The sequence below is a fragment of the Moschus berezovskii genome, chromosome 17 (genome assembly GCF_049115385.1).
Source record: "Moschus berezovskii isolate FMDL1 chromosome 17, NW_MosBer_1.0, whole genome shotgun sequence".
Taxonomy (NCBI): domain Eukaryota; kingdom Metazoa; phylum Chordata; class Mammalia; order Artiodactyla; family Moschidae; genus Moschus; species Moschus berezovskii.
In genome coordinates, this window is record NC_142476.1 from 29,248,390 (window position 1) to 29,269,607 (window position 21,218).

At 50.4% G+C, this 21,218-nt stretch overlaps 1 protein-coding gene across 1 annotated transcript in view; it reads right to left on the reverse strand.

Annotated features, from left to right (window-relative positions):
- LOC129551056 (voltage-dependent R-type calcium channel subunit alpha-1E) overlaps positions 1-21,218 on the reverse strand; it is a 328,009-nt gene that overhangs the window by 53,103 nt on the left and 253,688 nt on the right. Inside the window, 12 exon segments of the mRNA XM_088844921.1 lie at positions 359-512; positions 3,398-3,708; positions 4,237-4,887; positions 10,271-10,386; positions 11,912-11,979; positions 14,739-14,856; positions 15,718-15,790; positions 16,233-16,364; positions 16,705-16,817; positions 18,666-18,778; positions 19,549-19,758; positions 20,716-20,819. Coding sequence (XP_088701047.1) covers positions 359-512; positions 3,398-3,708; positions 4,237-4,887; positions 10,271-10,386; positions 11,912-11,979; positions 14,739-14,856; positions 15,718-15,790; positions 16,233-16,364; positions 16,705-16,817; positions 18,666-18,778; positions 19,549-19,758; positions 20,716-20,819 — 2,163 coding nt within the window.

The window sequence follows — 21,218 nt, forward strand, 5'->3', positions numbered from 1 at the left end:
TCCACCTCTGGAATATTTGGTGACACATCCCAAGTAGATATCCTCCCTTCCCAACCTCCCCCGCAACCTACTAACCACAGAGTAGATGAAGGGTCCTTTCCTCTGACATTTCTCATGTTCTTCTATCTTAAATGACTCTTTACACTACGGACACAGAGCTCAGAGGCTGCTCATTAATTCCATGACCCACCTCAACTAGTGAGCACCCCGGAGGCGTTCAGATATCCGGCCATATTCCACCAGGAAGGCTCAGGAGGAAGACGAACCCTCATCCCTCCTTCCCATCACCCTGCCCTGGCTCAAATCTTGGCTCAAAACCTCCAGCACCAAAGGGAGGTGGCAATGGAGGGTGTCTTACGGGTTGGTGGTGCTGAAGATGAACATCGAGCTGTGGGGCACCATGGCTTTGCCTGTCTCACGCTTCTCCTTCTGCTTCTTCTCTACCTCCTCCTCATCCTCTCTGATCTCTGCCTCTTTCAAGGGACTGGCTTCTCCATCAGTCTTGTTGCTGACTGCAAGAAGAACACATGGAACTCTTAAAAAACCTTGCTACATGCAGAATGGTGCCCTTTATTTTCCACTGGGGATGGGACGAGAAGGTGGGAGAGGGAGCTAGGCCCAGAAAGGTGCCTGTGAAAGTCAGGGTGTCTGTTAAATTACACTGAGTGAAACCCAGGCTCTCTTCCTAGCCTTACCCCTGCCCTAATTTCAGGTGGAAGAGCCTTTTGTGCCATATAAATAACAATCATATTTCCCTAGGTAAAAAAGAATGGTTGTTTCTGTTGTAAAGTTTACAAAGTTACCTCTATCTAAAATCTGGATTCTTTGTATATATTTCAGTTCAGTTCAGTTCAGTTGCTCAGTCGCGTCCGACTCTCCGCGACCCCATGAATCACAGCACGCCAGGCCTCCCTATCCATCACCAACTCCCGGAGTTCACTCAAACTCATGTCCACAGAGTCGGTGATACCATCCAGCCATCTCATTCTCGGTCGTCCCCTTATCCTCCCACCCGCAACCTTTCCCAGCATCAGAGTCTTTTCCAGTGAGTCAACTCGTCGCATGAGGTGGCCAAAGTATTACAGTTTCAGCTTTAGCATCAGTCCTTCCAATGAACACCCAGGATTGATCTCCCTTAGAATGGACTGGTGGGATCTCCTTGCGGTACAAGGGACTCTCAAGAGTCTTCTATACTTAGGGCATTTTTCACGTTGGTACACCGGAAGGGCATATATTATTATTCCCCTTCTACAGGTGGGAAAACTGAAGTTCGGGGAATTCAAGGACCTATCCTAAGCTCATACAGCTGGTGCTGTGCTTACTGTCTCAGTCGTGGAGGATTCTTTGTGACCCCATGGACTGTAGCCCACCAGGCTCCTTGTCCATGGGGATTCTCCAGGCAAAAATATTAGAGTGGGTTGCCATGTCCTCTTCAGGGGATCTTCCCAACCCAGGGATTGAACCCAGGTCTCCTGCATTGCAGGTGAATTCTTTACCATCTGAGCCATCAGGGAAGCCCAAGAATACCAGAGTGGGTAGCCTGTCCCTTCCACAGGGAATCTTCCTAACCCAGAAATCGAACTGGGGTCTCCCGCATTGCAGGCAGATTCTTAACCAGCTGAGCTACCAGGGAAGCCCCATACACCTGGTATACATTCCCAATTCAAAATTCTGTCTCCTTTCAATGAAACCACACTGCAGTGGAAGATTTTAAGAAGCCATGACTCTGTCTGTGGCTGCCCATCTGGCTGTTCTTGTTCCAGTCCTGATTAATGCAGAAATGAGAATGCAATATTCATGCGAAGATGGGTCTATGACTTCTCCCAGGATTGAGAGGATGAAGCAGCACAGACCAAGTGGGGATGCGGGGCCTCTACTCTCAGTGTGCACGTGGAAGGCCCGGTGCGGGGTGAGTGGCAGAGAGGACGAGGCCATCAGAGCGGGGCAGGGGCACCTCTCCCACATTCCCATTCGGTGAATGGTTCTGCCCTGGAGCCCTGTGTAAGTAGCAGACCTCCAAAGTCCTGACCCTTCCAGGTCCTTCCAAAAGGCAAGTCATCCAAAGCGTCCAAAACCCCTCTGATAACTCGCTCTTATGTACGACCAAGGTCAGGGACTAGCCCCAGAATGAGAACAGAAGAGAGTCAAACGTTTTTAATATTGTGTCTCATAAGAGTGTGTGTCAGCTGCTCAGTCGTGTCTGACTCTTTGTGACCCCATGGACTGTAGCTAGCCTGCCAGGCTCCTCTGTCCATGGAATTCTGCAGGCAAGAATACTGGAGTGGGCTGCCATCCCCTACTCCAGGGGATCTTCTCCACCCAGGGATGGAACCCAGGTCTCCTGCGTTGCAGGCAGGTTCTTCCCTGAGCCACCAGGGAAGTCCAACCCTCTTTTATGAGACATACACTACTACGACCCTCATAAAAGAGGGTCCAAAAACACTTCCTTATTAGAGCATGAAATTGAACAAGACAGCAGGGGTTACTGGACGTGTGAGATTATAAAGTAGTACCGGCATTCCGAAGAATCCTTTGAGATGTGTTTCACTTTGAGAAGGTGAAGAAATGGAGACAGAGCAGCGAGAGAAAGAAAAACAGGGAGAGAGGGCTGTTTTGTGAAAAGAAAAAAACTTGGGAGGAAAAAAGCAAGAGCGGAATCCTGTGGTCACAATTCAGTGCCTAGGGGACAGACGGTGGTGGGGGTATGTAGACATGGGTGTAGGATCGGGGCACGGACGGGTACGGGGTAAGTGCTTTTGCGCTGTGTTTCCCTTTAAGGTCTCACAGATGAGTATCCACCACCTCCGGGAACTGTGAGAGAAACTGTGACTAAAAGCTCCTGGGAGAAAGAGAGTCAATAAAAGATTCAAGAAATGATAGCACAGAGGAAGGTCTCAGAGGTCATCTGGTTCAACGCTCTCACTTCACAGATGACAAACTGAGGCCTCGAGAGAGAGAGGGTTTTTGGAGGCCACACGTTGAGCAGAACCAGGGCCAACATGGGCCCTCCTGCCAGCAAAGGTCCCCTAACTTATCAGGTGGCCGAGCACCTGGGGAGGGGCGGCCCAGAGAATATGCCATCAGATATCCACAAGATAAATTAAGTAGCTGAACAGACAAAGGGGTACAGAATCGCATGTGATCTCTCTGAAGACTCTAGGGGGGCCACGGGCTGAACGACATTTTATGGGTAAAACTTAAGACTGAGAAAATTCTAGCTTAGTTCTCTTGCAAACGGGGCTGAAACTGCTGCTATTCTTTCATATGTTGAGGAAGGATTCCATCCCACTGGTGGGGTTTTCCTTGCAGCTTTCCTGAGGTGGCTCCAGAACCATGTCTCCCCCAGCCCCGGGGGGTGTGGGAGGTGTCGGGGGAGGGGCGGGCCCTGCGTCCTCACTGTGCACCACGGTCGAGTCCACCAGCGGGCCCACGTCAGGGATGGCGACAGTGACGCTGGTGCTTTCGGTGGTGGCCTTGTCCGTGTTGGCCGTGACGCAGGAGAGGTCGGGCTCGCTCTGGCTGACCCGGCCCATGTCCAGCTGCACGTCCCCCAGCAGAGCCTGCTCACTGCTGCCCTCCGGCTCCTGCTCCGTCAGGGCCGCGTCCTTCCCCACTTCCAGCTCTGGCTGGGGCGGGACAAGGGGTGTGTCAGCCTCATCCAGGGCCCCTGCCAGCCCGGAACCTCTGGGCACCATCAGACTGTTGGTCCTGTGAGGACAGAGGAGAAGACAGCTGCTGCTCACACTGGGAAGCGATTCTGAAACGGCTGCTGTGCCTGGCAAGAGGGAAAGGTGAGGGGAGTCCGTGCGGCCCTGCTGGAGAACACGTGGCACCCGCTGTCTCCCCCCTCACCAGGCAGAGGAGCTGAGGTCCACCGGGGCAGCATCCATTGACCTACTCCTGCCCATCACGCCCTCCCCACTCCCAACAGGGGATGCCCCGGTTTCCAGGGAACAGATCTCACTGCTACTGTATTGGCACATACTTCGTAAAAGGTGCAGTATACAAAAGGGGAAACTGAGGTTCAGAAAGGCTTACACTGAAGCACCCCCAACGCAGGCCGCACTACTTGTCTCCGGGGGGTCCTATGTTGAATTTACCTGCTATTGTGTTGACAGGCACCTCATAAAAGGTGCAGTACACAGAAGGGGAAATAGGTTCAGAAAGGCTTACACTGAAGCACCCCTAACGGGGGCCACACTACCCGTCTCCAGGGCGCTCCTATGTGGCATTTACCTCCGTAAGTCCTGGCATCGCCCTCGCTCTTCCTCCTGGATCATGGGTTCCTTGCCCCCATGGCCGGCCCTGGGCTCGCGGTCCCTCTCCCCCTCGCCGGGCACAGCTTCGTCCAGACTCCGCTCCTGGCTGGCGGACCTGCTCCCGGAGGCGGAGGAGGGCTCCCTGCCCTCGGTCCTCACACGGCGGTGCCGGCTGCGCCGCTGGCTCTGCCTGTGCCGGGCCCGGTCCTCGAAGGTCACCACCGTCTCCCCTCCGCCTGCCTCCGGCTGGGTGGGGTCGCAGTTCCCGTGACAGGGCCGGGCCAGCCAGGGCGGCTCCCGTGTGCCCAGGGCCAGGGGGCTCCTCTGGCTGTCCAGGGAGCTCGCCAGGTCCCCTCTGTCCCCCTTGAGGGACGCCCCGCGGCTGGCGCGCTCCTCCTCACACTTTTCCAGCCCCAGGCCCAGGGCCAGCCCCTCAATGGCCCGGGGCCTCCGGTAGAGGCTGGGGTGCGCATTGAGTGGGTTGAGGGGGCTCAGCGGGTTGAGGGGGTTCATGGGTGGGGCCTCCTCCTTGTTGAGGGCCTCCTGGCTGGACATCTGCATGTGCCTCCTCAGCTGGCTGGTTCGCTGCTCCCACACGGACATGTGATGTCGGCGCCTCCGCTCCCTCCTGGCAAAGGGGAGAAGGCGAGGGCGAGGTCAGAACGGCCGGCCAAGGGCCGGGGAGGGCGGCCACAGGGGCCCAGACCAGCCCGTGGCAGCCAGGGCACGGGGTCGGGGGGAAACACACGGTGGGGGGGCAAACGGGAGAGCCCAGGACCTGCAGACAGGAAGCACAGAAAAATGCGAGGGGCCGAGCGGGTGGTTGGACCGGTGCCCCAGCTTTGTGGGGTCTCCCGCTCTGATCCCTGCCCTGAAGTAGCTGAGGAGGGGCGAGGGCAGCCCAGGATCGAGTCCCGGTGGCCAGGGCCTGCAGACAGTAGTACGAAGTTTCTTCACTCTCCGCTCCCCTTTGCTTTCAGGGCATCAACCTGGACTCGCTCTGTGCACGCCAATGGCCCTTAGTTCAAGGTCAGAGGCCTTTCTTCCTCCTCCTCTCCCTCTCTTTCCCTTTCCCATGCCAGCCTGGCAGAGCTAAGGCTGAGAAGTACAAGGGCAGGTCCTATTAAAGGGTGACTGACAACAGCAGGGAGCATACCCATGTTATAACAAGTGTGGGCATGACCCTCGCAGCGATGCGGTGGGGTCTCTTCCAGAACCACTGATAAAATCCAAGGGTCTCTATGTTCAGGGACCATGAGCAGCTCATACTCAAAACCACCGCCGAACAGTTCAGCTTGGAGGCCTAGCTGACCATTCACATGGCAGCAGGAACACACAAACGTGACTCAAGGTGGGCTTCCACAGGGGGTGGAGGGTGGAGGCCTGCACCGGCACCCCCATGCGCCCATGGGCGCACCTCTAGAGCCCGTGCACGGGATGCTCATAGGTGCCCACGTGCATCCTCACAGGGGCCCACGCGAGCTGTCCACAAGCGCCTGCATGAAAGGCACCCCACTGGCACAAACAACCCATGCCGACACACATCCACTCACAGGCCACACGGAAGAGCAAACTACACACGGGGTCACATACCTGAGACGCACACTGAGGGGCACACGGTGAATGGTGCGGAGGGGCAGATCCACAGACCGTGTGCGCAGAACGCACACGCACCCGCCACGGCCCACACCAACGCGTGCACGCCCGGTGCCACGCTGACCCCGGCCAGGACAAAGACACGGTGTCCCCGCACCCACACGTGACCACTCACAAACACGCAGACCAGTACACACATACAGGTGGCTGCTGCGAGGCTCCCACAGCGACATGTGGTGTCTTCTCCTTCTGTCTCTTCTGGGGAAGAAAAACGGACAGGTTCAGTTCACCGCCACCTCTCGGCCCCGCCAGCCCCACGGCCACCAGTCGATCTCCAGGGAGAGGCACAGAATCCCCTCGGTGCCTGCTTCCCTCCGCACACGCCCAACCGTCAACTCTCCAAGGGACTGGCCTTGGCTCCTTGCTGTGTGCAAACACACGGATCTAATGTATTGAACCGAACATGCAGGCACACACAGGGTCCATCAATTCATAGACGCTTCGGACGTTCAGTCATCAAGCCCTGCTGGCACTCACGTTTCACCTAAGTGTCCTTCAGAGACCTATTCTGGAAACCCTGGAAACCTGGATGAAGTTCATTTCCCCCTGATCACATCCAGGATGTTCACAAAGGTATGACTCCCTGGCTCATCCCTCCCATCTCACACAACATGCAGGGAACAGATGCTCTAGCGTGCACACCATCGGCCCGTGACCAAAGGCAGGGCCACTGCTGTATGGGCTGCCATCCACACACCTCAGGATGGGAGTGGTGCCCCCCGCACGTGTGCACCGTGGTGGCCCTGGCCGAAGGCCTTGGACTCTGTCTATTCAGCTGGGTAAAGCAAGCATTACCCTTCCTGGCCTTGTGCAGGGAAAAATCTCTTCTGCACACACACAAGTGCTATGTCCTTTCGACCACAAGGTCAAGGGAAAGTCAATGGTGGGGTGAGGACGTCACCCACAAAGGCAAACAGGAAATGAAGCTGTCAGCGCAGGGTCAGTGTTCAGGTAGAGAAAGACGTGTCTGGGACACTTGTGGAATGAGCCTGCCCCAGTTCCTGGGGTGACAAACCCAGTCTGGCCCAACGGATCCTGCCAGGACCTGGGAGGCTGGCAAATGTGGCTCCTTCCCTGATGAAACTGACATCCACCTGTGGAAAACACACAGGCAAACTAGTGCCACTCGACCGCCACGTCCACGTCCGCAGAGCAGCCCGGTCCACAGTGGGCAGGGGGAGCAGAGGCAGCTGGTCTGAGCCTGGAGAGGCCCAGGGCACAGGATGGATGTGGCCAAGGCTGTGGAGATGCCTGTGACTAGGTCCCCTGTACCCCTCAGCATTGGTGGCTGCCATGCACACGGGGCAGCCGTGCCAAGAGGCACGGCAGCACAGAGAAAGAGAGGCACACGCTCTAGACAGGCAGCACGCACACCCACCAGGAAAAGCACCTTCCGCCAGCTCCGCAGTGAGAGCTCTGCAGCTGTGCAGGAGACCTGGGTTTGATGCCTGGGTCAGGAAGATCCCCTGGAGAAGGAAATGGCAACCCACTCCAGTCTTCTTGCCTGGAGAATTCCATGGACAGATGATGACCCTCGCAGGCTACAGTCCATGGAGTCGGAAAGAGTGGGACACGACTAAGCGATTAACACTTACATCAGCTATTTGCAAATTCTCAAGTTGTCACACACTGGCCCTCCAGAAGCATGTGTGGAACAGTGTAAATACGTGGAAGAATTCTCTGCATGCTCACAAGTGTGTGTGCACACATACACACGCACACAGAGGCCAGGCCAAAGAGAAAACCACCCTCTCATTTCCGCACAAATCAGATCCACACTTCAAACTTCATTTCTCCACTTGCACGTACAAAGATCCAGATTCACATCCCATCACAACCATTAGTACATCTTCAACCTTCCTACAATCACACAGAGAAGCAGCTCCCCAATTCACACGCATGTGACCTCACACACACCCTGCAAGGACCATGGGGACCAGGATGGGTGGCTGGTAGTCTTCATTTCAAAGACGGAGAAACAGGGACTCTGAGATGCTGAGAGGTTCTCACTCTAAGGTCACAGCACAAGGGACAGAGCTATGTCCAGCCCTCAGGCTTTTTGGTTTGTAATAATGTCATAGGTGCCACATTTGCACTCAATCATACTATAGTCCGGAAATCAGGGGTCTTGGCCTGCATGTCCAAACACACTCTGTTGGTCAGCCAGCAGCACACTCATCACACCCAAAGCCTGTATCTCTACTCACCCGGGATGGTGACAGCACTCCTCCCACCTCACTGTGCCCGGACACGCACACAGCTCACGCCCTACGGACCTGTGCCTACCAGCATCTCATTCATTCCTTCCATAAATAGTGAGCTTCCACGCTGGGCCAAGCTTCCCCCTCATATCTCCAAACCCACTCCTCCTCCAGATTTCCTCATCTCAGGAAATAGAACCACCCACTCCTAAAGTGGCAGCCAGCTCCACCCACCAGCATGTTTGGATACCTGTGTGTATTTATTCTTAGCCCAAACTCATGAGTGCAGGGAAAGTGGGGTAGAAACTGCTCACGGCTCAGAGAAAATTCTAGGGAAGAAGGAGTCGTTTCATCTTCATCGATCTTCAACGAATTTTGGAGCGAGATTTTTTTCTCACTCACAGAGGAACGGCCCAGAGGCCAGGCCTTCCTTCAGTTTCGAAAGGTGAGATGGGCACAGCCATGCAGGGGAGGGACCCCCACATAACTCTGGAATGTCCCTACGAGGCGAGGCCGAGGACACTCAGAGCCTGTCACATGTGCTCTGGGAAGGGAAGCGCTCCTTGCTGATCAGTTTCAAGTTAACAGATGACAGGGTCTGGGTCCAGCTGCCAGGTGCCTCAGACCCTCCCCAGCCATACCCCAGGGCCCCTCACGCAGTCCTCATGTGGGTCCAGAAGCCCCAACAGGAATTCAGTGGTTCTGTGGTCACTTCTCAGCCTCTCCCCCAAGGCCCTCCCCCAGAGCCACGCAGAGGACAGCCGCCCAAAGGGCCCTACGGTCTGCTAGTTCCACCAACAGCTACAGGGTTGGGCTGGATCCTCAAAGAGAATCTACACTGCCTGCTCTAATGTATCACCCCCCATTCTCTCTCTAATCCACTCCAACTGGATTTCGTTCCCACTGCACCACTTAAATGGCTCTCGTGAAGTTCACCAACAGCGTTCATTTTGCCAAATTCAACGCTCCCTTTTCTGTCCTCATCCTCCGTGATCTTTCAGTAGTCCTGAGCTCCTCTATCCGCCTCCTCCTTCCAGAAGCGTGTTCTTCCCCATGTCCCTAGGACACCCTGCTCACCTGCTGGCCTCGTGGGTTTCTCCTTGAACACAGGGTGCTCTCTGGCCTCTGGCCTCAGCCTCTCAGCCCACCTCTCCCTGGGATGACAGCCTAAACGCCATCCAAATGCAAATGCTCCCCCCAATCCTTATTTCTAACCCTGGCTTCTGAGCTTCAGACTCACGTGGCCAACAGCCCATTTGACATCTTCACTTGCTCGTCTCATATGCATCTCAAATTTAATGCCATCAAAAGGAACACTGGATTTCCATCTTCAGGTGGCTGTAAATACCACCACCACCTCTCCAGTTACACAGGCATCAAACCTTAAAATCTGGGAGAAATGTTTGCTTCTCCTTTTTTTTCATCTCCACTTCCATCACATTTATTCCATCAGCTCATCCTGTTGGTTCTTCCTCCAAATACAGACTGAATGAGATGAAGTCTCATCTCCTCTGTTGCTACTGCCATGGTCGAAACCACCGCCAGCTCTCACTGCTTTACTCGAATAGCCCATCTCTGCCTTCCCGCCTCTAGTCTGGGCCCCTTCAGTCCACTCTCCACAGAGCAGAGTGACCTTTTCAAGTATGAATCAAGTCCTACCCATCCTTCCCCTCTAGAGCCTGCTACAGTTGTAGCCAGAACAAAAGCGAAGTCCTTCACTTGAGCCTTTAGGAACCCCCCGGCCATACCTCCCTCTCTTTCCGCTTGCTCCCTCCACACCAGCCACACCGGGGCCTTGCTGGGATTGTTCCATCTTCATAACATCACACAACCACCTTCTACAGTTTGGTCTCTGCTTAAACATCCTCGCTTCAGAGAACTCCTCCCAAATTGCGCAGAGGTACTGTACCCAGTTCCTATTCCTCTGCCTTAGTACCCTGTTTTACTTACTTTATCCAAAATTATTTCTGTGCATTTATCAGCTATCTTGCTCAATGAAATAAATGTTCTGTGAAAAAAAAGAGACCCTGACCCTGTCTTGCTCAGTACTGTATTCACAGGACGCTTCCTGGCACAGAGCAGACTCCCTCCAAGGGTCAACAGCTGTGGAGCTGAGCCCTGGGCTGTCGACACAGGAGCCCTGGGGTCTGTGACGCGGGGACAGCGACTCACTCGATGGAGGGCATGTTGGGAGCAGACATCGGGCTGACCTCCTTGGCCTTCTGCAGCGCATGCTTCTGGTTGAAGGCCTCCTCTTCTTCTTGTTCATCCTAGACACAAAGTAGAGATGGCGTTGTCTGGGATCCCCATGAAGGAGAGTAGCTTCCTCGGCCCTGCCCAGAAGGGCTGAGGGAGCTTCTGGAGACCTGGAGAAGCGAGGAAAGCAGAGCAAGAGGTGAAACAGGCAGAGTGAGGTCAGGTTGGCTCACAGACCTCCAGCAACCCGCAGTCAGGCCTCCTGAGACAGCAGCCTCCACAGCCCTGGGCAGCCAGCTGTTCTGGCCCCCATCCTGCCCCACAGGCCCCCATGTTTCCTCAGGAGAGACCTGAAAGTCTACCCCAAACCCCAGCCCTCGGTGGAGGTGGCCAGGGCTGTAGAGGTCAGAGGCCAGAGTTGACACTTCTCGGATGCTCTGCAGTGTCCAGAAATAATGGAGAAGGACCTTCCAGGCAGAGCCCCTGAGATGAACACCACAATCCTCATCATACCCTCTTCCCTGCACAGCTAAGTGACCCCTACCCTGGTGCTTGGGCAGGGACCTCAGCTCCTCACCCACACTCCAGCTTATAAATGACTTTCTATGTGATGACATCACGGAAACCCGGTTCAGGTAAAATGACTAGCGCTACTAAGAATACATACGTTTTCAAAGACTGCTCTGGTTTTTATACATGTCCTTTTGCTTGATCCTTGCTGTCCTCCTGAGAGGTATGCAAGGCAGATATAGCATTACCTTTTTTACAGACGAAGGAAGCAACACTAATAGAGACCAGGGGTCAAGTCTAAGCTAAAAGGGCCAGTAAGTGACAGATGTGTGACTCACAGCCAGATTTTCAGCTACTAGAGCTTACCCTGTCTGCAGGTAAGAAGATCCTTGAAAATGCAAAGAGCAGATAACCCTCAAGGAATACATGGCAAAAGCTCATAAACATCACTAGGATGCTATGGATTTTGCCTTAAACCAAAGTTGTATTATGCGGGGAGAAGGTTTCACTCATCTCCCTAGACCATCCCACTGCAACTGTATTGTCTCTACCCCTGAAGACATGACTCAGAGGAAAGAAAGGAACTGTTCTTTGAGAAATATGGTATCTGGCTTCTTTGAAATTCATGGAAACTTCCCCCAAGAAGAAGTGAGCACTGGAATATCCCAATAGCCACAGTCCTGGAGCCTCTCACCCTCAAACCCAGAAGGGTGAAGGCACATGATTGAGGTCACACAGCCACAGGTCACAGGAGCTGAGGTGGAACTTAAATCCAAGACTCTGGTGTTTTCTCTATTTTCCAAGTCACAAGCCTGCAAAGGCTATCTTTAAGAGTCTGCAGTGACTAAGTGATCATCTTCAGTATCCAATGAGAGACCCCATCTGGTCAAAGGCTCAGCAAACTCAGTGAAAGTGAACCAGGCTCCCCCTTCATGGACATGTGTAGCTCTCCAGGTGTCCATGAGCTCCCAGAAGGGGCCTTTCCTGCATGTCTGAGCCAGGCAGTGCAGGCTTCTGGAGGTAGCCCCAAAGCCTAGTGGGCACCCAATGACCCAGAGAACCATTAGATCCCTGGAGAACAAGGCTCACCTTGGTCAACTCCTGGGCATTGGCCAGATTGTCCACAGCGATGGCCAAGAACACATTCAGCAGTGTGTCTGGGGCAATGAGTTAAGGATGGGCAAATAAGAAAAGCAAAAGGAGCCCCAGCAAGGTTGAGAAGGCATCTCCATGCCTTTCCTGTCTGGGACACCAGCAGGGACAGAGTCACCCCAAAGAGTCACTTAAGCAGGGACTGTGGTGGCAGGAGAGATATTATGCAGCTCTGTTTGAAGGAGAATACGTCTTCTCTCCTTCCACACATCATCTCTCTGCACCGGACAAAGAAATATACCTGAATCCAAGCCCCCAGGGAAGAGGGAGATGGAGGGAGGAGGCCTTTGCACAGCTACAGCCTCTAAGTACGGCAACATTGAATAGAGAACCACTGAACAACAAGACAGGCAGGGAACAAGAGGTGGGAGTTCATCTCTCCTTTCCAGGAGGCTGGAATAGAAGCCCACCTAGATCAGTCATGCTAGTCTGACCTTAAAGATGAAAAAAAAAAAATGAGATTCTACAGACTCATTACTATCTCTCAGTAATGGGATGCTAACATTTCTCAATCTTCTTGTCCTGGGAAGCTGCCATATTTCATTGAACAAAATGTCTCAGGGCACACAAGATCATTATGGAGCCCATTTCTATTCCACACTCTAACCTCAGAAGTCCCAATTTTCCAATTATCCTCGAGGCGCTTATGTTACGGAACATACATCTATTTTAGCACAAAAGTCCAGGTCTGACTACCCTCAAAGTAACAGGAAAATTAAGGTGCTGCTATTAAGGCAAACTGGCCTTCCATTTCCGTGACTCACTGCCTAGCTTTCTTTATATGGGTTTCTCGTATTTGTTTATAGTCTACTCTGGCCCTTAGAAGTTTTCAGAGCAGAAAACTTAAAGGAATGTCTATGCTCTGTGAGACTGTGGAAAAGGCAAAAAATACATCTGCAACACATGGCTGTCCCCTTTCCACTCGAGTGATCTCAATTCAAGACAAGTCCCACTTGTCCAAAACATCATGTAGAAGTTTCTGGTCTGTGGAATATTCAAGTAAACTATCTCATTTTACTATTTAAAACTAACGAAGGACATAGATATTGTTTCCTCTTTTCAGATGTGAAAACTAGAAGCTCAGAGAGGTTAAGTGACTTTCCCAAGGCCACACTGCTGGTAAGCAGAGCTGCTGGGATTAAAACCTAAATCTTCCTTGTCTAGATTCCAAGACCAGTCATGGGTTTGGGAATCAAATGCACTTATTTTCTAGTCTCCCAATATAATTTGGTAATTGACTTTGATCAACCCATTTCCTCTAAGATTAGTAAGGTAAGGATTAGATGAAATGGTGTCGAAAACCATTTAGTATGAGGTCTCATGAACAGCACAAGTATGATAAATGCTAGCTATGCTCAGCAGTATTAGCAGTAATCAAAATACTAATATTTTTGAGAACTTATTAGGTGGAAGGCTCTGTTCTCTGTTAACATATCCGACTCTTGGACATATATCCGGAGAAAACCATAATTTGAAAAGATACATGCACCCTAATGTTCATTGCAGCACTATTTACAATAACCAAGACATGGAAGCAACCTAAACGTCCATCAACAGATGAATGGCTAAAGAAGATATGGGATATTTATACAGTGGAATATTAGTCAGCCATAAAAAATAATGAACTAATGATGTGCAGCAACATGGATAGACCTACAGATATCATCCTAAGTGAAGTAAGCCAGACAAAAGCAAATATATGATATCACCTATATGTGGAATCTTTAAAAAAATGATACAAATGAAGTTATATACAGAAAAAAATAGATCCAAGGACATAGAAAACAAACCTACGGTTACTATTATTGAAAGGGAAAGAGGGGAAGGGATAAATTAGGAATTTGGGATTAACATATACCCATTACTATAAATAAAACAGAAAACCAACAAAGACCTACTGTATAGCACCTGCAACTATACTTGATATTTTGTGATAACCTATAAAGGAAAAGAGTCTGAAAAGGAATATATATATATATATGTATGTATGTATAACTGAAACATTTTTCTGTATACCTAAAATTAATACCACGTTGTAAATCTACTATACTTATACAAAAATACATGTTTAAATAAAAGAAAACATATAATTCATTCATTAATGTTATAATCCGGTTATTACTATTTCAGCCTATAGTGATCTCCGTCCTCTCTTAGCTTCCCCAGTTCATAGTCCCTCCAGTCATTTACTATAACAGACTCATGATTTTATCTGTGATGATAATCTGATAACCTGGATGTTATGATATCTGATAACTGGGATGATACTCTATTTATTTATACTCATCTTCTTTTACCCAAATAGCAAATGTTCCTTAAGCGCGGGATCCTCGTTTCTCTTAGTATACCTAACACAGTCTACCCCGTTGCTATGCTATCCTATGCTAAGTCACTTCAGTCGTGTCCGACTCTGTGCGACCCCACAGACGGAAGCCCACCAGGCTCCCCCGTCCCTGGGATTCTCCAGGCAAGAACACCGGAGTGGGTTGCCATTTCCTTCTCCAATGTGTGAAAGTGAAAAGTGAAAGTGAAGTCGCTCAGTCGTGTCCGACCCTTAGCGACCCCACGGACTGCAGCCTACCAGGCTCCTCCATTCATGGGATTTTCTAGGCAAGAGTACTGGACTGGCTTGCCATTGCCTTCTCCGACCCCGTTGCTACCCACCCTCTAGTATTACCAGCATCCCCACCACCACGGCCACCTCTCCTCCTCCTCACATGCTGGTCTAGGCCGGCAGAACAGAGAAGCATTTTAAAAAGGATACAGTTTCCAAACAAGGTGAGCACAATGAAATAGATGGCAGACCACATGCCCGAGCTGACCCCGCCCTGGGAGCGGATCCCATTGTACATCACCTCATTCCAGTCCTCACCCGTCAGGATCTACACAAACACACAACAGGTAAATTAGAGACCTGGGCTGGATGAGAAAATGGGGTCAATGGAAAGGAGAGAATTCTGAGTCTGAGTCTTTTCCATTTACCCTCTTGTCAGGGAGAAAAAAAAGTCACGCCCATGAATAATCCTCAACTGCCTTCTGATATGTAAGAGGATTTTAGCCTTTGAAAATGGAAGAAGAATATCAAAAGGAAAAGTTCTCTTCCTCAAAACGTAGAATCTCCGGTCTCCCATCCCACATCCCAGCTTTGCCAAGTCTATGGGAACCACACAGAGCAGGTGGTCCAGGCACTGATGGACTATCTTCTGGAGTTGCCAAGATACAGCTCCTGAGACAGCAGCATTGTTGGAAAGAGCTTCAAGGGCTCCAGTTCCAGAAAACTGAGTTCTGGTTCAGTCTCATATTCTGGCTAAACAGAGTTCTCCTTTAGCTCTTAAACATCACCAGTTTTGAGTTTCCTCTCATGATTAAAAAAAAAGAAAAAAGGATTGGGTGGGGGTGGAAAAGATTCTTCATTAAATGGACATGTAAGTTAGAAGGTACTTCAAATTTCATAAAACCAGAAATGTGATGTTACTGTCTTTGACTTAATTAACATCTCTTGCAAACTCACAAGTGTGAGGAGAAGGCCAATGAGGTCATCACAATAGAGCTCTTTTATTATTCGTGAGAACAGAGCTATAGAGATCCTAGGAATTACAGTGGTGATGATTACTTAATAATCAAGAGTACTAAGTACTGCCTGAGAGGAGCCTGGAGAGGAAAGGAAGGATTCTTTTACAATATCATCACCTTGGAGGACGTGCACCAAGGGATCCCAAGTAACATTTTTAACATCCTCATACCTGGAATACAGTCATGATGGCTGCAGGGAAGGTGTCAAAGTTTGCTGAAGGAGTCCCATCATTAAAGTTGAACCTGAAAAGGAGATTCAGAGAGAACGAAATGAAAATCTCACACACCAAGTTTCCCCTTCCTAAAATTATGCCATTTTCATCACTCCTTTCCCCTTTCTTCACATCCCTGTCTTCCCTACTCTCCCCCCATTCCACTAACTTACAAAGACAGTTTTGTTGATTACTACCAGGAACTATGCACTTGAAGGGCACTGGTGATGGGATCTGGACTTATCTTGACTTACAAGACCCCAAGCTGCACATTTCAGGGGCAGCTCCAAAGGGAGAGGTCCCCTCAATAAGAGCCCCGTATGGTGTGGAAGGATTAAAAACAGAGACATTTGTCCCACGCATAACGTGCATGGCTGATTTGGGTCATGGACACGAACAAACACATGGTAACATGGTGAACAAACAGATGAGGTTTTGAGGCTGCTTCGGCTGGAAACTTCATCGGTGCTTACCTGCCCCCAAACAGCTGCATTCCTAGGAGAGCAAAGACAACGATGAAGAGGAAAAGGAGGAAGAGTAAACTGATGATAGACTTCATGGAACTCATCAAGGAGACCACCAAATTCCGGAGGGAAGCCCAATACCTACAAAAACCCAGACGGCGTTACAGCAGTGAACTGAGTACCAAATTACCCCCAGGCCCAGCTGGGCATCTGCCTGGAGACCTATGCGATAAGCTGCATCTGGATACTTGTAGGAAGGAGAGAAGGAGCAATAATATGGCTCCCCTCGGGAAGGTGGCACAGGAGCTGGCACTCAGGCATTTTCCCGGGTTTGGTCTTTGGAGATGGAAGAGAAGCTGAAGAGTGGAGTAGAAAGTGGGGTGAGGGAAGGGATCCTGTGGTAAGGATGTAATATAATGTGGCAAAGAGGAGCTTCCACGCCCAGAGGTGTTTGGGAAGAGTCTAGATGCTGATCACCTACTTGGTTATTTTAAATATTCTTAGAAGCCGGAGAGCTCGCAGGACACTGATTCCGAAAGATGTACCAGGTCTGAAGATGGCCCAGACTACTTCAAAGATGCTGCCCACTGTGACCTAAAGAGCCAAAGCCAGCCACAGTGAGAAGAAGAAAAGGCAAAGGGGGAGGAGGGGGAGGGGGAGAAGGGGAGGAGGTATTCCTTGAGCAACAGTTTTCACTGGGCTATTCTGAAGTTAAACCTTTCCCTCCCCACCCTGCCTCCCTCCAATCTTCTTCTTCTTCAAAAGTCACTCAGTCCTGTCTGACTCTTTGCGACCCCATGAACTATACAGTCCATGGAATTTCCCAGGCCACAATACTGGAGTGGGTAGCCGTGCCCTTCTCCAGGGGATCTTCCCAACCCAGGGATCGAGCCCAGGTCTCCCACGCCGCAGGCAGATTCTTTACCAGCTGAGCCACCAGGGAAGCCCACCTCCAATAGGACCACCTATTTGTGAAGGCTGCCAAGGAAAAATGAGACTCTACCACTTCTCTCCCCACTATTCCCCACTCTCCTCGCTAAATTTCCTCCTTCATACTGTAGATTGTTTTACCTACTGCTCTGTCTTTCCTGAAAACTACAAGTCATCCACCACTTCTGCACAGATTTGACAGCTGTACTGTTCTTATTAAAACACTTTGAACAGACAGACAAAAGAGCAGTCCTCAAATAAGAAAACAAATTTAAATGAATACAGATTGCTCTCCAATAGAAGAACTCCTGAGAAGGTCCACGTTCTCTCACTGGCCTAGAATTAAGTGCTAACAAGAATGTTTCAGTCACCTGTGCATGAAATGTCTTTCACTCACTCAGGCCCCACACACCTGGATGTGATGGTACTAATTAGTGGCATAGACTGATTGCTATAGGAAGCAGCAATGTCAAATTAGCCATTCAATTTGTTTTATGTTTTAATTATATGTTTATTGAAGGGCTAATACATTCCCCACATTGCACTAAGAGAAATAACAGATATTAATCCTCACAGCAACGCTGAAAAGTATGTACATAAGGGAACTAAGATAAAAATGGTCTTTCACTAGTTCTTATGCCTGAAAATTGCCTCTACCCAGAAGCATATGTTCCAAGTTAAAATGTAGGTTGGCAAGTGCTCAAAATCGTTAGCACCTAACTGGAGATTTGGCAGAAAAAGAAGTGGGTTTGGCAGAAGGAGAGGCGGTTCAGGAACCCAAAGTTTTGCAACCTAGTTCTGCTGCTAACTGGCTGTGTGAACTTGCACACGAGGTCCCCTGTTGACTCATGTGTAAACGGGTAGCCGAACTCCCAATACTGAACATCGTGGGCAGGACTGAAAATGGCAGAGGACAAAACCGTATGTGAAAGCACCTTGAAGAGCATTGGTAATGCACACATTCATGTATCGTTATTTTTTAGGAATGTGGACATTGGGTGACGTCTACGTGGGGACTTGCTAATAATAAGAGGGTGTATGTGCGTATGAGTATGAATGTTTAAGGGTATATAGAGATAATTTTCTTAATTTTAAACTGAACTAAAAACATAAATATATTTGTTTCTCAGTTTTGATCAAACCACTTTCCGGATCAAGTCTTTTGTTCTTCTCTCCCAGGCTTACTCCAAGGTAATAAGCGGTTCAAAATGCTGGCTATGGGGAGCTTTGTAAAATTTACTGAGCTATATACACTGAAGTGTTTACTCTCTGGTATGCATGTTACACATCTCAGTAAAAACATTAAAAATAAAAGAGCATTTCAAAAACACCAACAAATCCTTGTATGGCAAGTATTCACACATTCCTGACCTCCCTTTGGCTAATCCTATCTATCCTCCTTTAATAAATTCCGATTTCAAGGCTTCACGCTGAGCCCCGGAGCAAGGTGCTTATCTCAAACCACAGCATAGAAACCCCAGGCAGAAAGATAGGCGGCTCCGGAGCACTTACCCCAAAGTCAAAGCAGTTGAAGGAAGAGTGAAAATAAAGGCGAGGCCCCATGCCATACATCTTCAGGGACATCTCTAGAAGGAAGAGCCCCAGAAACAGAAACTCTGCATAGTCTGAAAGCATTAAAAGCAGAAGCATTGGTTCCATGGATGGCACAGGCTCCTGTCCTCCCCGACCCCATCCCCATCACCTATGGAGGAGCCCTCAAGAGCAGCAGGACCCACACGGGCAGGACATTCAGTGACCATGGACAAGGTCAGTGCCAGGCAAAACGTCTCCTTGTCTGAACACGCTCAGGCCCAGACTGAGTCCCAGCACACTCCACACGTCAGCTCTGCTCTCTTCTGACAGGTGGGTTTGTTGCTACCATTTAAGTGGCAGATAGCTTTCAGGAGACAGAAAGGGCTTAAGCATGGCTTTGATGAAAGAGCTGGATTTACTCTCCACACACCCAGCTGTGACAGCCTCCAGGAGACTCACCCGCACCCGGGGCAGCCTTACCAAGGGCTGACCTATATGGTTTCCTTTCTGGTCTGCTGAAGGTATCCATTTCCCTAAGAACTTGCCCCTAGGTCTTGGGTGACCAAGACTGCCTAATCATTGAGCCTCCTGAAGGCATTAAGTGAAGGCCCTGGATTATGCAAGGTATAACACTAAGTTGTTGACTCATCACTAAAGATTTATGATTCAATAATGAAATGACAGCTGAAAATGGATAATCTTGACCCCCCGGGGACAACTCTGGCCTTGGCCACAATGTGTGGAGAGGCAGAGCCACTGGGCGGGCAGAACCCCTGCCAAGTCCACGTGCCACCTTGCTCCCTTGACATTCACACACCAACCGAGCGGCAGCCGTCAGAACCAGCAGTCTCCGTTCACTTACAGAGGAGGTGGGTGAGCCACTGGGGCTGGTTGTGGTGGACGATGGCCACACAGGCGGTGTTGAGAGCCACAAGGCTCAGCACGATCCAGTAAAACACCTGGGACTTGACCATGTGGCGGATAGAGATACGCAGAAGTCGCTCCTTGTGCCGGAAATAGGAGGCCCCGTCCACCTTTGCGCTCTTGATGCTGGCTCGGGCGAGAGGTGTGCCTAGTGGGGAAGAAGGAAGGAGGAAGAATGAAGCCGCAAGAGATCACCCTCCATGACAAAGGGGCATTCAGAGGTCCAGGTGGGCAGCTTCAGTCCCAGGGCTAGGGGACTGCCACGTTACAGATGCTGGGGCATCCCCATGTTACGAGCTAAGAGTTTCCACAGCGCAGCAGGGAACTCTGCTTTTCCTCTGGGCACTCTTGGTCCTAGGAAATGGAAGGATTCCCCTGGGCAGGATAGCAGGCATCCAGCCGGTATCTTGAATCCTAATAGGATCCTGTTTATGTTTGTAGCAGATTGCGCTTTTCTTTTTAAATATGCTTCAGGCACCGAAATCACCCTGCTGCATTTGTGACTTTTCTACCCCTGGCAATCTGAGGCAGTGATGAGCTCTGTACGCCTCTTCTGCCTTTCACGATGAAGTCAGACCCTTCCCTTTTTTTCTGGAGAAGAAAAGTCTGCCATCGGCCAGACTCTCTAAGAGAACCTGGGATGGAACAGCAGGCGAATTAAAGGGTTGTCAGCAGGAATCTGTTTAAGCATCACATGGAAGCAGGTGATACAAGTAGGTAGATGTTACTATGATTAAGCAAATGATCGCAGTTTCTCATATGGGCGTCCTCAGTGAACAATATCCCAAAGTGGGTGCTCGTTAGCACATCCAGGAGACAGGATACACACACTGAAGAGATGCATCTGCCACGCTAGAGGAATCTGGGTTGGATTCTTGGCCCCAAACCCCGTGTTTTGCATAAACATTATCCCTTGGTCCATTTTCTCTTTTTTCCTTTAAGTCACTGTTGATGAGATTAGATTCCAGTGCCTTTCCCTAATTACATTGCAAAGTTCTGGATTCTTTGGGCTCCCCTCCTCCTTGTGGCGTTTCTCCTAAGATAGGATGCTCCCTTTCACGGGAGGTTCAGAGGAGTGAAAGATGATCCTTCAACCTCCACTCACCCACAGAGGAGATGTCCACGCAGTGCTCGTCGCTGGAGTCCCGTGCCATGGCCTCGGTCCGGCTTCTTTTGATGGTCGCCCTCCGAAGCACTACACCAGGGAAGCAAGGGGCAGAGAGAGGACATGAGAACCACCGGATCGGTCTGTCAAAACAGGACTGTGGCCTAGAGGCACCTGTGACACAGGCGCCTGCCTTTAAATACCCGAATCAGGGTGAGAGAAGTGACAAACGTCTGCAGAAACGTGGCTCCCCTGCTCAGCAGCACCTCTGACACACGAGGCTCTTGAATCCCATGCAACAAAGCTCCTGACTCCTTGCGGGAGCTCTTCTAAACGCAGTAGGTAAACAGGTACCCTGTATCTATTTGTTCTGGCTCTTCATAAACAATGTCACTTCTTGCCAATGAAAGTGGTCCCAAGACGCCCCCCGCAAATTGTCAAAGAAGATCCCTTTCAGAACCACTGGTTGTATGATGGCCTTTTCATTGCCCATTATCAATCAT